This window comes from Schistocerca serialis, chromosome 2, assembly GCF_023864345.2.
Source record: "Schistocerca serialis cubense isolate TAMUIC-IGC-003099 chromosome 2, iqSchSeri2.2, whole genome shotgun sequence".
NCBI classification, from domain to species: Eukaryota; Metazoa; Arthropoda; class Insecta; order Orthoptera; family Acrididae; genus Schistocerca; species Schistocerca serialis.
The window spans coordinates 974,038,288-974,053,993 of NC_064639.1; the positions used below are offsets into that span (position 1 = coordinate 974,038,288).

General features: G+C 39.8%; 1 protein-coding gene across 3 annotated transcripts in view; it reads left to right on the forward strand.

The window, feature by feature from the left end:
* LOC126458377 (polypeptide N-acetylgalactosaminyltransferase 5-like) overlaps nt 1-15,706 on the forward strand; it is a 212,876-nt gene that overhangs the window by 155,720 nt on the left and 41,450 nt on the right. For all 3 annotated transcript variants that reach the window (XM_050095352.1, XM_050095353.1, XM_050095354.1), the window contains exons 3-4: nt 5,953-6,119; nt 12,945-13,152. In XM_050095352.1, the coding sequence (XP_049951309.1) occupies nt 5,953-6,119; nt 12,945-13,152 (375 nt within the window). The remainder of the gene's footprint in view (nt 1-5,952; nt 6,120-12,944; nt 13,153-15,706) is intronic.

The following is a 15,706-nucleotide window of genomic DNA, read 5'->3' on the forward strand; positions in this document are numbered from 1 at the left end:
AAGAAGCTACTTGTCGCATGTTAATTTACTGATAGAAATCACGTCCATAGATCCTACGATTTCTTAAACTATAATAGGATAAGTCCTGCATCTTATGACAAATTGTTAATGATGATACTATAGGAAATACGGAAGCCAGGTATGTTAATGAGAGAGGCAATCGCAGTCGACGAGAAGGTAGGAGTAACTTCGAGATTTCTGAGGACAGGTGGGTCATTCGAATGCTTGAGTTAAGTGCTGTAATATTAGCATACACAGTTAGCAAAATCGTTGTGGAAGCCTGTGAAGCCATTATATCGGCCCTGCACTGATATACCGTTTATTACCCTTTGTGAAATGTAGTGAATATGACATGCATTTCACACCTATCTTACTACTCATTGCATTTATGTGACGGACTTCTCGAAATAAAAGCGTTTTTTGCCACGCTGTCGTATTCAACAAGATAAAGCTATGTTTACAAATTAATAAAGTAGCAAAGACGTAGCAAATCCTCTAGTAAATATAATTGCTTCATAGGTTTCCACAACTATTCTGCTGACTGCGTTTGATAACAGTACAGCGCTGAACTTAAAGCAGTCGAATGACCTGCGTGTCGTCAGAAATCTCGAAGGTACTCCTAATTTCTTTTCGACTGCGGTTGCCTCTCTCATTAACAGGGCTTCTCTATTTTATGTAGTATCAACGTACTCTTACATTTCATTAATGGTTCACGATATCAAAACAAACCTATTGGCGTGCTTTGGTAACGCAAACGGGCGAGCGAGTTTTTTTGTGTAGTATGACAAACTGCTTGTTGGCTTCTGTCTCGGATTCTTAGGCCGACGTTTTGTTTGGTGATTTCTCTGAAGTTTGTCCAGCACGAAGTGGCTGGCAGTGTCAAGCTTCATCGTCTGTTACTGACGGTGGAACCCGAGACAGAAACCAACGGTCAGTTTGTCAAACAAGTGGCCACGAAAATCTTAACAATTTTTTATAGTGTGCTTAATCTTCATAATATTGTTATTTATTCATGTTTTGGAATAACTATGGGTTTTAAAATGGAACTAAATACTTCTAAAGACATTCGATAGCTTGGTGATACATTTATTAATGTTCGTATTTAAGTATTTTGGAAAACAATCCAGTAAATGTGCTACATGAAAGGCCAAAATCTGCCGGGATATTTTGAGTCCACATTTAATACATTTCATAAATGTTTTGTGGGGTCAGTTATTATTGGTTTTTCCGTCTTGCGCTTACTGCAATTCAATCACAAAGAGAATTTTGCACCAGATGCGTTTCGCTTTTATGTATAAAACATCTTCCGCGGTTATTCTGCAAACTGGATACATATATTTGTATATTTTTTGTTGTTATAGATTAAAAAATCTTATTGTTTATTAAGTTGGAGCGCAAGTTACTTACGGTGTTTCTTTGCATATTCTCCAAATTGCTGTTGCTTCCCTCCTTGCTAGCAGCAGCAGTTGATATCGAAAGATTTCGTTTCACATATACTCTTGGCAGTTTTTGCCATTCCGCAATATTTCTTGTACTGCATTTGGGTTATTTACATTTCATCTTCGTAAATCGAACTGAAGTGTGTGTTTTCCTATTCTGCACAGTATTACAGTGCTTATGTCTGTTCGTTTGTTTTCGTGCAGGTTGTAATCGTTGCCAACCTGTGAAACTACATTAATTTTATATAAATTCGTGTGTGTGTGTGTGTGTGTGTGTGTGTGTGTGTGTGTGTGTGTGTGTGTGTGCGCGCGCGAAGAGGATGGTGAGGTTGAGAGGAGATTGGGGTGGGGGAGAATGGTGAGAATTTTTTAAAGCAAGTGATGGTCCGCTCTAGAAGCTAGGCAACTGCATCAGAAAAGAAGAGTAAATGCCATGTCTTCCATCGAAGAAAGGTTTTGGGACAAACATTGTATATCTTCACAGTAAAGACATCTCATTTATATCACTTAGTTCGTAGGAGAGTGACTCCACTACAGTGTTGTGGTTAGACCAGTTGCACTAGGAAACTCATCTGATCCCCCAATGCACTTACAGTATTTTGGAACCACAAGCTCGCAGACCATTACAGAGACCAGTACCAATTTGAGACTTCCTGGCGGATTAAAACTCCTATAGCGGTGTGGTGTGGCCCCAAGTTGGGCTCCAAAACGTAGTGGGTCTGGGTTGCAGTGACAGCTACGGAGGGTTGGAAGAGCCGTTCTTAGAGTTGTAAGCTGTGGCGAGTGTCAGGTGCCCCGCTGCTTAGTGACTAGGAAGGCAGCGGCGCGACCGTCATTGGTGGCAACCTGAATCAGGAAGAACTTTGATGTCTTCATGGTGGAACCCAGTTCACAGCGTACGCCAGTTCGAAGTCCGAATATGTCGATGTCCCAGTCTGGCCGGGTGGCACTTTTATGCAAGTCCGCAGCTCGTGGTCTAGTGGCTACCGTTGCTGCCTCTGCATTACGTGGTCTCGGGTTCGATTCCCGGCCGGGTTGGGGATTTTCTCTGCTCGGGGACTGGGTGTTTGTGTTGTCCTCATCATTTCATCATCATCATTCGTGACAATGGCTAGATTGGACTGTGTAAAAAATTGGACTGTGTAAAAATTGGGATTTTCTATGAGTGCTGATGACTGCACAGTTGAGCACCCCACAAAACGATCATCATCATCACTTTTGTGCAAGAAAAGGCAGGTCTTGTCGCGGTCGAGGTCACATAAACGGTCTGCTAAGTGCCGTCAGATTGTCTCAAAAAGCCATTTATCGTCCCGGTGCTTGGTTTGTTATTAGAACCTTGCTGCACGTTGAAATAGTTTGCGCTCTTCGGCAAGGTGGCTGTATTGCCAGCTGCATTTCTTCGGAACGATAATTGGAACACAGTGTGCCGAATTTCATGACTCCACGCTGGTGCCACAACACTCCCAAAATTCACAGAAGTTTTCCTACAACCTTGCAGGACTGACACAACAGGAAGACGGATATTGTTTCTGGAAACATACCGTAGGTTGTGGCTAAGCCCATTTTTGCAACAGTCTTTCTTGCAGGAGTTCCAGTCGTGGAAGGTTGCAGGAGGTCTGTGAAGTTTGGAAGGTGGGGGATGTGGTACTGACGGACCTAAAGCTGTGTGAGTGGGTCATCAGTTGTGCATGGATAGCTGAGTTGGTAGAGCATTTTCCTGTGAAAGTTGAGGTTCTAGTCCTGGTCCAGCATGCAGTTCTAACCTTCCACGAAGTAGGGCACACTCTGCTACGGAATGAAAATTCGTTCTGTACCTATACTAATACCCACATGATGAATGAACTGGAATTTGTCAAATCATCATCCACTTGCTGGGAAGTAAGCCCGATAAAGTATAGTTTATCAGAAAGGTATGCAGTAGACCAGATTTAATCAAACACAGTGCTTTAAATGCCGGTGCTTTAAATAACTTCAGGCATACGTATTCCTGGTGTATTGTGGCCACCCACTTCATGAAAATTCACCATGTGAACTACTACCTATCTGAAACTTCCTGCCAGATTAAAACTGTGTGGCAGACCGAGACTCGAACTCGGGACCTTTGCCTTTCACGGGCAAATGCTCTACCAACTGAGCTACCCAAGCACGACTCACGCCCCACCCTCACAGCTTTAGGTTGCCCATTCCAGTTTTTGGAACACCTCTTTGATTAAAAGCTGCCATGGCTGCCCTACATTCCTTGACTAAAGACTAGATACATGCAAAAGCTTAACGCTATCTGCATCCTTACCCACACCACGTGGAGTGTGGATCGCATTATTCGACACCCGATTTACCAGGCTCTGGTCTTACACCATTAACAGAGCCCTCTCACAACTATGTTATAGTTTTCAGTGACTCGGTGAGCAGTCTCCAGACTATTGATCAATGTTATTCTTGTCACCCTGTGATAGCTGCTATTCAAGGTTCTATCTGTGACCTCCTTTGTAATACATGCTCTGCTGGCTTTATCAGGATCTCAAGTCATATGGGTATCCCAAGGAATGAACTGGCCAACCATTTGGCTAGAGAAGCAATCACCCACCCAACATTCTGACCTCAGTTTCAGATTCATGGGCACAGTTAAGACATCTCCTCAATCAGATGTGGAACATCATTTGGTGGGCTATTGCTATGTGGCACGCCTCCTTACATTTCTTTCATAAGGAATCCACTGCACTGTCAAAATTGCTTTCAGTGCCAAGATTTTACTACTCCTACATGATTCCACTGTTCAGTCAAATGTCTGGCCAATGTCTACTACTGAACCATCTGTTGACAAGGGGCTGGTGATCTCCCTGTTTATCCCTTAATCCCCCCCCTCCCCTCCAACAAACTGAGTAAAATAATTTATTCAGTAAGATTTTCTGTGGTATATTTGTGTGTTAAAAAACAACCCTGTGAGGTCTTTGTCTCACGTGATTTAGGACATGGTTGAGTGGCATTTGTAAACATTGCTAATCCTCTCCTCCCTTTGTTTCAGTTTGACTCAAATTTCATACCTCAACATTGACACAAAACAATTTGGATGTTACTGTCTAAGTATAAGGGGCGTTCAAAAAGAAACGAGCCGGAGGCATAATTGCAGAAACCAGTACCTGTGTGTTAGAAGTATTGACCCTGGCTCTCGAGACACTCATCCCACTGTGACACAAGGCAGTGAATGGCTGTCTCATAAAATTCCTGGGGCTGCAATTTTAACCCGTTCCGCAAGTACAGCTGGACGCGCCATCCACTCAAGTGCTGGAAAGGTGAATCTGGCGTCCTTCTTTGACCAAGATGGCCCCCTTCTGATTCATTTCCTGCAGCACAGGACAACAGTGAATGCCCAGAGTTACTCACAAACCTTGACCACCTTTCGCCAAGCAGTCAAATCAAAACGACCAGGCAATCTCACGTGTAGGGTCATTCTGCTCCACAACAATGCAAAGTGTCATATGGCCAACACAGTCGTGGCACTCCAGCAGAAATTCAAATGAGAGATTCTCAGACACCCGCCATACAGTCCGGACCTCTCTCCCTGTGATTACGCCATTTTTGGTCCCCTTAAAAAGGCTCTGAGGGGCAAACGATTCGCCTCGGATGACAACGTCCAGCTGTATGTGCAGAACTGGTTAAAATCGCAGCCCCAAGAATTTTATGAGACAGCCATTCACCGCCTTGGGTCACAGTGGGACAAGTGCCTCAATAGCCAGGGTCAATATTTCTAACAGCTAAGGTCAATATTTCTAACATACAGGTACTGGTTTCTGTAATTATTCCTCCGGCTCATTTCTTTTTGAATGCCCCTTATAATATTAGTCGGTTTAAGTTATCAGTGACTATTTATCTTACTAAAAGCAAAATTTGAATGAGCAATGGCCAACGAGAAACCATTTTGAGAGAGGCACACTGAGAAATAATCAAATGCTGCTATTTTAGTTGGCATCCATAGATAGTGGTAAATTGATGTGATGTTCTTTACTCTGAGTGTAGTGTATTTGAACTTGCAAAGAAGCAGGCATGCTATTTAATGTGTAAAGTTACATTTAGAAATCTATTACCCCTCTAGCCCCTGAACTCCCTCTTTTCCAGGGGTCGTCCCCAACCATTTCCTCTTTTCACCACTGAAGAAGGAACCAGCAGCTCGAAAAGCTAGGGATACTGTCTCATATATTTGTATGTATGACTTTCAGTTGTACTGGTAATTTTCAGGTAACAGTCAGCTTATCTGTCTCTTCGTGAATTTAATGTACACATTGTATCACTATTAGAAGCGGTTTACCATATTTTCTTATACGTAATCATAGCAAATATTTAGCAAGTTATCTGATTATGTATCCTGATTTTTAGTGTAAAAGTAGCTGAAAGATGTGAACTTTCAGCATACTGGAGTAACTGCAGGACAAGTTGAAACTTTGGCTGTTTTTCTGTTGTATTAATTAGCTGAAAGATGTTTTGTGTCTATTGGTCATTTCTATTATTTTCTGTACAGGTGTAAAACAAAACAGTATCCAGAGTTACTGCCGTCCACATCAATTGTCATTGTCTTCCACAATGAGGCCTGGTCAACTCTACTGCGGACAATCTGGAGTGCTATAAACAGGTCTCCTCGTGCCCTTCTGCATGAAATAATTCTGGTCGATGATGCCAGTGAGAGGGGTAAGTATTTCTAAATCCCCTACTGTATTTCATTTTTTTCTCCATGATTGATTGATTGGTTGGTTGGTTGATTTGGGGGAGGGGATCAAACAGTGAGCTCATCGGTCCCATCGAATTAGGGAAGGAAGTCGGCCATGCTCTTTCAAAGGAGCTATCCCATCATTTGCCTGAAGCGATTTAGGGAAGTCATGGAAAACCTAAATCAGGATGGCCAGATGCAGGTTTGAAGTGTCGTCCTCCCGACTGTGAGTCCAGTGTGCGAACTACTGGGCCACCTCGCTCGGTTTTTCCTCCATGTATGCATCAAGTGAGGTGGCACAGCTTAAAACAGTTGACTCTTATTCAGAAGTAGGGAGGTTCAAATTCCCATTTGGACATCCAGATATTACACCTTAAGTCTGATTTCATTCCTGTTCTTTCCAGTCTGAGCTTGTGCTATTCTCTAATGATCACCAAGTATACTGAACATTAAACCTAAACATTAAACCCTATTGTTCCTCCTCCTCCTCCTTCCCTTGTACATAGTTTCAATGTCCATTTGTTCATGTAGACGAGATATGAAAACCTTTCAAATCTCGTCTGATGCAATCCCCAGGAATCAATCTTTCCTTCTCATCCCGTACGGTGAGTCCCCCCTGACCTGTGGTTCTGGGTGATTTTACCAAAATCTACCCCTTTTCCTAGACCTCCAGTCCTTTTCCTTCAACCCTTCTGCCTGAAGGAGGTGCCACTGGCTCCAAAAGCTTGCCAATGACAACCTTCTTTTATGTGTGTGTTCTGCCACCACTTGGTAAAAAAAACTAGTATGGCACTTTTTTAAAATGAAGTAAAAAGTATAGAACAATTTCTTCGAGACTCGAGCCAGATTCCTAACACCATACAGATAGTTGTGAAAATTTTTGCTTGTGAATTTTTAATAGCTACAACAAGACTTCTAAGATTTATAACAAAAAATGTGGGGCACACGCAACATATAATTGATGCACAAATGGTTCACCTCCTAACTTTTATCTGTTGTATGTGCCCCACATTTTTGTTTTAAACCTTAACAAGTATTGTCAAGGCTATAATTGTAAAAACATTGTAAGCACAAGTTTTCAGGACTATCTATAAGGGCTTAGGAATCTGTAGGGAGCTAGGAGAAATTGTACTTCTTAGTCAGATTAAAAAAATGTTTAATATTAAAAACTAATGTTTATTTAAATAATAATTTTTCTGCTTGTGTGTGTGTGTGTGTGTGTGTGTGTGTGTGTGTGTGTGTGTGTGTGTGTGTGTGTGTGTGTTTTCTCAGTGGATTTAAACTTTTTAATCAGATTTTTTTACATAAATAATTTTTTACATACAGTGGGGTCACAAATGTCATGGGATACCTCCTAAGAGTGTGTTGGACCTCTTTTTGCTTGGCATAATGCAGCAACTTGACATGGCATGGACTCAATAAGTCGTTGGAAGTCGCCTGCAGGAATGTTGAGCTATGCTGCATCCATAGCCATTGAAAGTTGCGAAAGTGTCACAGGTGCAGAATTTTGCGCACTAACTGACCCCTCGATTATGTCCTATAAATGATCAATGGGATTCATGTCATGGGGAGAGGTAATGCCTGAAATTTTTTATTCTCAGCACACTCTTGACACTGTGACTCTTGGAATATTGAATTTCCTAATGATTTCTGAACTGAAATGTCCCATATGTTCGGCTATGACAACCATTCTGCATTCAAAATATGTTACTTCCTGTCATGTAGCCATAAACACATCGAAGACCTTTTCACATGAATCACCCGAGAACAAACTACAGCTCCAGCAATGCTCTGCCCTTTTATACGTTGTGTACGCGATACTACCACCATCTGTAAACATGCATCCCATGACTTTTCTCATGTCAGGGTATATATACTGACTTTGTACCCATGGTATTGTCTGTATACTTGTATGATGTATATTGAACACATCTGCTTTTCCCCTTCTCTCTGTCAGTCTCCCCCCCCCTCCCCCCCCCCCTCCCCCACCCCCACCCCCACCTCACACCATATGGTCAGTCGTGCCTGTCCTCTTGCATACCACTTGGAATACATTCTGATAGTGTATGTACAGCATACCAGATAGTACCTGAACAGCATACCGCTCCTCCAGGCCCATTGAGATGTCAGCCATTACCCACCCCTACTGAACAGACAGGCAAGAAAGTGTGTTAATATTCCATTGTCATCCAGTTACGAGTTATCTAGTCTCTAGCTCATTGGGAAGTTAGTTCAAAACCAATTGCAAAATTTGTACTGGATAGATACACAAGAAAGAGACCTAATAAAAATGTGTTAAAATGGTAGAGTTCCCTTTTCTTATGAACCTTGTTTTATGTTTAATTACTATTTCAATAGAAACTTGTTTTGTTGCCTCCTTTCTAAAACTGAGTGGAAGCAATCAATTCTAGTTAGACAAGTGCTTCATTCAGTTCACTGTAGCTGGAAAATAGAACTATATCAATGTGAACATGAGTCATTAGGAATATTTGATGTCAGGCAATCAGTTTGACTGGTACGTGAAGGAAAGAAAAATGATATTTTCCTGTGGAGATGAAATTTTTGATATTCTGCAGGGACCTTGAAGTTTCAGTTATTATGGGTGATAGAATTATATCTTGCTTCACAAATTATGACGATAAATTATAGTGAAGAGTTCAAAAACTGACTATTGAATCTGCAGACACTTGGGCCCTTAACATTTTGTTGCGAGGAAGGACCACGGCTCTTTTACGTACTTGTACCCAAGGTAGCTGAAGTCATCATAAGAACTGACCAGCCACGTCTATCACCACTGACAAGTAAACACATGTGGTAACATCATCTGCGTCCATATCGATGTCTGCTGGCAGCCATACTTATGATACAATAAGGTGAAACACAGCAATAAAAGAAGTCCTGAAACAGGAATGGCTAACCCAACAGGATATAAAACGTGAAAATTTTAGCCACACAATTCGTGGCTATACAGTTGTCATGGCAGAAAAACACAAGGGGAATGGAACCACTTGGACTGAGAAAAGGAAAAAGTACCCTTTCTGAAAGAATGGAAGTAGTATGGCCGTGAGAAAAGAACATTTTAAAGTGTGCTGTGTTGTACATTGTGTGTGTGGTCTAGTGGGATCACATGTAAATAATAATAATAATAATAATAATAATTTCGTTGTTGTGGTATTCAGTCCAATGCAGCTCTCCACGCTACTCCGTCCTGTGTAAGACTCTTCACCTTTTTTCCCCCAGGACTGTTCCGTACTTCCTCCTAAGTTACATGATCTACTGATCTAGTCTTCAGCATTCTGTTGTGGCATCTCATTTCAAAATCTTCTATTCTCTTTTCGCCTGAACTGCTTACCATTCATATTTCATTTCCGTACAAGGCTACTCCTCAGACAAATGCTTTCACAAAAGTCTTCCTAAACATTTAAATCTATATTCAATGTTAACGAATTTGTTTATATAGGAGCACTCACTACACTAAATACACACACTAGGCAGAGATCAGAACCAACCAACACACAGAAGAAATCCACAAAACCAGCATGGCAACACAGGCTACAGATCAGAATATAAAAACTGAGAAAAGACATTGGACAGCTAACACAATTTATAAGAAATGAAATATTAGACAAAAAACGAAAAAGGTTAGGTAAAATCTCACAACAAGAAGCGATAGAGCAATTAGATGAAAAGAAGCAGAAATTACAAGCATTGGCCAAATGACTTAGAAGATCCTTCTATTTTCACAATAGAAGGAAACGAAACCAAACATTCAACACAAACCAAAAGAAATTTTATCAGACAATAGATAACACATACATTAAAATAGACAATCCACCAAACACAACAGACATGGAACACTTCTAGAGCAACATATGGTCAAACCTGGTACAACATAACAGGCATGCACGGTGGATACAAGCAGAAACAGACATGTACTAGATGATACCACAAATGCCTGAAGTGATAATTTTGCAACATGAAGTCACCCCAGCAATTAATTCTACGCACAATTGGAAAGCCCCTGGAAAAGATAAAATAGCAAATTTCTGGCTAAAGAAGGTCACCTTAACACATTCACATCTAACTAAATTATTTAACAGTTACATTGCAGACCCATACACAGTCCCTGATACACTTACGCAAGGAATAACTTATCTGAAACCTAAAGATCAAGCAGACACAGCAAACCCAGAAAAATATCACCCCATAACATGCCTACCAACAATATACAAAATATTGACTTCAGTCATTACACAGAAATTAATGACACATAGAACACAGAACAAAATTATAAATGAAGAACAAAAAGGTTGCTGCTAGGGAGCACGAGGATGTAAAGAGCAACTGATAATAGATGCAGAGTGACATATCAAGGTAAAACCAAACAAAGGTCGCTACACTACGCATACATCGATTACCAAAAAGCTTTTGATAGTGTACCCCACTCATCGTTACTACAGATATTGGAAATATACAAAGTAGATCCTAAATTGATACAGTTCCTAAACATAGTAATGAAAAATTGGAAAACTACACTTGATATCCAAACAAATTCAAATAATATCACATCGCAGCCAATACAGATTAAGCGTGGAATATACCAAGGAGACTCATTAAGTCCTTTCTGGTTCTGCCTTGCTCTGAACCCACTATCCAACATACTAAATAATACAAATTATGGATACAATATTACTGGAACATACCAACACAAAATCACACATTTGCTATACATGGATGATCTAAAACTACTGGCAGCAACAAATCAACAGCTCAACCAATTACTAAAGATAACAGAAGTATTCAGCAATGATATAAATATGGCTTTTGGAACAGACAAATGTAAGAAAAATAGCATAGTCAAGGGAAAACACACTAAACAAGAAGATTACATATTGGATAACCACAGCGACTGCATAGAAGCGATGGAAAAAACAGATGCTTATAAGTATCTTAGATAAAGACAAAAAAATAGGAATAGATAATACAAATATTAAAGAAGAACTAAAAGAAAAATATAGACAAAGACTAACAAAAATACTGAAAACAGAATTGACAGCAAGAAACAAGACAAAAGCCATAAATACTTATGCTAGACCAATATTGACCTACTCATTTGGAGTAGTGAAATGTAGTAACACAGACCTAGAAGCACTCAATACACTTACACGATCACAATGCCACAAATATAGAATACATCACATACATCAGCAACAGAAAGATTCACATTAAGCAGAAAGGAAGGAGGAAGGGGATTTATCGACATAAAAAACCTACATTAAGGACAGGTAGACAATTTAAGAAAATTCTTTATAGAACGAGCGGAAACTAGCAAAATGCACAAAGCAATCACTCATATAAATACATCGGCTACACCATTGCAATTTCATAACCACTTCTACAACCCTTTAGATCACATAACATCAACAGATACAAATAAAGTAAACTGGAAAAAGAAAACACTACATGGCAAGCACCTGTATCATCTAACACAGCCACACATCGATCAAGACACATCCAACACATGGCTAAGAAAAGACAATATAAACAGTGAGACAGAAGGATTCATGATTGCAATACAGGATCAAACAATAAACACCAGATATTACAGCAAGCATATTATTAAAGATCCCAATACCACAACAGATAAATACAGACTTTGCAAACAACAAATAGAAACAGTAGATCACATCACAAGCAGATGTACAATACTAGCAAATACAGAATACACCAGAAGACAAGACAATGTAGCAAAAATAATACATCAACAACTTGCCATACAACATAAACTAATAAAACAACACATTCCCACATACAAGTATGCACCACAAAATGTACTGGAGAATGATGAATACAAATTATACTGGAATAGAACCATTATAACAGATAAAACACCACCACATAACAAACCTGACATCATACTCACCAATAAAAAGAAGAAATTAACACAACTAATCGAAATATCCATACCCAACACAACAAATATACAGAAGAAAACAGGAGAAAAAATTGAAAAATACATCCAACTGGCTGAGGAAGTCAAGGACATGTGGCATCAGGATAAAGTTGACATTATACCAATTACACTATCAACTACAGGACTCATACCACACAATATCCACCAGTACATCAACGCAATACAGCTGCATCCAAACATATATATACAACTACATAAATCTGTAATTATTGATACATGTTCAATTACCCAAAAGTTCCTAAATGCAATGTAACATATATCGTACAGTTAAAAGGAAGTCACGCTTGATCAAGGTCCCCGTCACTTTCCATTCTTAACCAGACATAACGTCTGAGAAAGGAGAGAAATAATAATATAAAATACATGACTCGTACTCATGCTTCAAGTGAAGATATAGAGAGAAGGGGGGGGGGGGGGGAGGCAGGTTATTTCTTTTCCTAGCTCCAGAAAAATTGATATACTGTAATGTTCGAGCTCTGGCAGTACACCATCAAATGCATTGATCCATTACTGAAATAAGTAACTTGGTTTTTTCTAAATATTCATCACTTAATTAACTGTGCAATATCCTTTCAAAGAGTAATTGTTTACATGTTGACATTGTATATTTGGAGTACTCTTATTGCTTTGAGAGGAATCCTGCAGTATTGGTCTGCTTTTGCACAAGCAGTATTTTTTATACTATGTTGAAAATAAATGGATAAATCTCTCTCTCTCTCTCTCTCTCTCTCTCTCTCTCTCTCTCTCTCTCTCTCTCTCTCTCTCTCTCTTTATTTTTTGCAGTGTACTCATAAAATAGAGGAATGTACTATGGCCTTCCACATGTTTACAGAGCACTTAGGTCACCAGCTTGAGGAATACGTATCAAGGCTGCCTGTGCCAGTGAAGGTTCTACGCACAGACAAGAGATCAGGCTTGATCCGTGCCCGCCTACTGGGTGCCAAACATGTCACGGGCGAGGTTATTACATTCCTGGATGCACACTGTGAGTGCACCGAAGGCTGGCTGGAACCCCTTCTGGCTCGTATCTCGGAGGACAGGTGTGTATGAAATAAATAGCACAGGTCTTACTTTAAATGTCACTAGCTCTGCTATCAGGTAAATGTTTTCTTAGAGCATTCAGGAAAAATTATTGTAACTTTTTCCCCACTCCAAACCACAGTTGTCTGCATAAGTAAAAACTGTCGACAACTCAAATGTAGATTTGAAAAGGCAGCGTGTTACTGGGCATATTCCTATTGAAGATAGTGCCTTCCTCTGCCCTTTGAACTTACTCAGCTAGTTAAAGTGTGTCAATATAGAATTTATTTATTCAGTTCACCATTTTACGATCTTTTCCTGTATTCGGTACATTAATGTTTATTGTACTGGACTGGATTTAATGCTGTCAATTAATGATTTTAGAATGACTAACCAGAAAAAAATTACTGAGAAAATCCACCTTGTCTCTACATTTAGGCTCATTTGGTGCCTGTAAACATGGCACACAAATATTCTAACTTTCTGTTCCCCCTAGGAAAAATAGAATCTTTGAGACTCAGCAAAATATTGCACTGTGAAGACATTCACTTTCCTCCACCATGTCCAACCCCCTGCCCCCCAGTCTTTGATGAAAATTTGTTCCTTGCAAGCTGAAGTTTTGAGGCAGAAGGTAGGAAGAAAATACTTGGGGCTAAATCAAGAGACCAAGGTGTCTGATGAAGAGATACTTTGTCAGCTAGTTTATGCAAGTGGATTTTGTGAGAGAGGTCATTCTTATATGATGTGTTGTTTGTTTTTGTGTGAAGGAGTAAAGGTTCCAGTCACAGTTTGCTTGAGTCGTAAGTTATCGGTGTGGATGATACCCCGACAGCCTTAAAACTACTGTTATTTATGGGTTGTTGCTTGGACACTGGAATATTGTAATGGATTCAAGTCCCATCCAGTTCCAAACACACACAAGACATCCTGAGGAGTGTGTCCAGATATTGTCAGATATGCCTTGAAATCGTGGAGTACAGGGCTCATCCACATTGTGTTTCTCGTTCATACATAGTAGTCTCACTTAGCCAAGATGGATATGTGTCACCTTTCTAGGGCATCTACAGCCTCTGATATTCCATTGCCCTATCGTGAATGTTGTAGATGGTTTGTGTTGTTTTGATTCTAGTGGACTGTCCGGAGTGAAATCATCTGTTGTTTTCCAACTGAATGTTTAAAGTCATTTATCCATAAAGACCTAATGACCATTGCCAGTGCAAAATTTTCATGAATTTCAGCTTGTTCACTTTTTATATCTGCAAGTATTCACCTATCCAATTAAAATATTCGTAAAATAACTCCTCTCCCCCCCTTTTTGTTTTCTGTTGTACATGTCACATGGTCAACAAAAAGCTGAATATTGCAACTTCCACCAAAGGTGTTAGGGCAAATATGCGTGTTCCTTGAGTGTTTGCAACCCTGATAGGCCTGTCAGAAGACATCACAGAATTTAATTGTTTACTCATCCATGGATTATTTTACAATTCGAAGATATTGGAGATGTCGGCTTAGTACAACAATGAAGCATACCTAATTCAAAGGAACAGTGTTCAAAACACACAGATCAGTGATGATGATGATGATGATGATGATGATGATGATGATGATGAGGAGGAGGAGGAGGAGGATAAAGATTTCATGAAAATGATCAACATGTTGTCATGTTTTCCTCTGAGGAGATTTACTATAATTTTAGAACTTCCATATCATAGTGACAGGTTGCATTTGTGATCCATAGAACATGCAAGTAACTTTATCACTATTGCCCATAAGAAAGTATAACAGAAGCTCAATGAACTTAATGGAATACTTGGAATAAAAATGGTGATGTTTTCACAAAACCGTTTTGGGAAATGTAAAGAACAGGTTTTTGATAGTCTTTTATAGTACAGGTCCAATCACTGTGGATTTCTTGAGAGTAGAAGCAATGGAAACTCCAGGCTGGAATAATGACAATATTTTGAGAAGGGTAATTGCTACCCGCATTTCAGTGAAGAAGCTGAATTGCAGATAGGCAAAGTCAAACAAAGCTTTACACACACACACACACACACACACACACACATCTCTGGCTGCAGTCTGGCCTTTATAGTCAGAGACTGTGTGTGTGTGTGTGTGTGTGTGTGTGTGTGTGTGTGTGTGTGTGTGTGTGTGTGTGTGTGTGCGCGCTGAAGAAGGCCTGTTTGGCCAAACTCTTTGTTTGACAGTTTTTTTGGTGTGCGTGCCTGTCTGCCACTTGGCATCAATGCTATATGGTGAGTAGCAACTATCCTTTTCATAATATTGAGAGAGAGAGTGCATTTGTTATAATAAGATTTGTGTGGAAGGTAAATTTTTTCCCAATTTAACTACTACAGTTAAAATAAATATTAAGTCGGATGCAGCAACATGTGTAAAATTTGTAGCTGTAGTAACATATTTTAATGTGTTGTATGCTTGCGGGGTGACTAAACACATTCAAGGGTTGTGTGTTATCTATTTTACACGTGGACTCCGTGTCTGAGATGATAGCTTGATAATGCCCAAGCAGGATGACTTTAGATAATTGCTAAATTATGAAATTGTGTTAGAAAA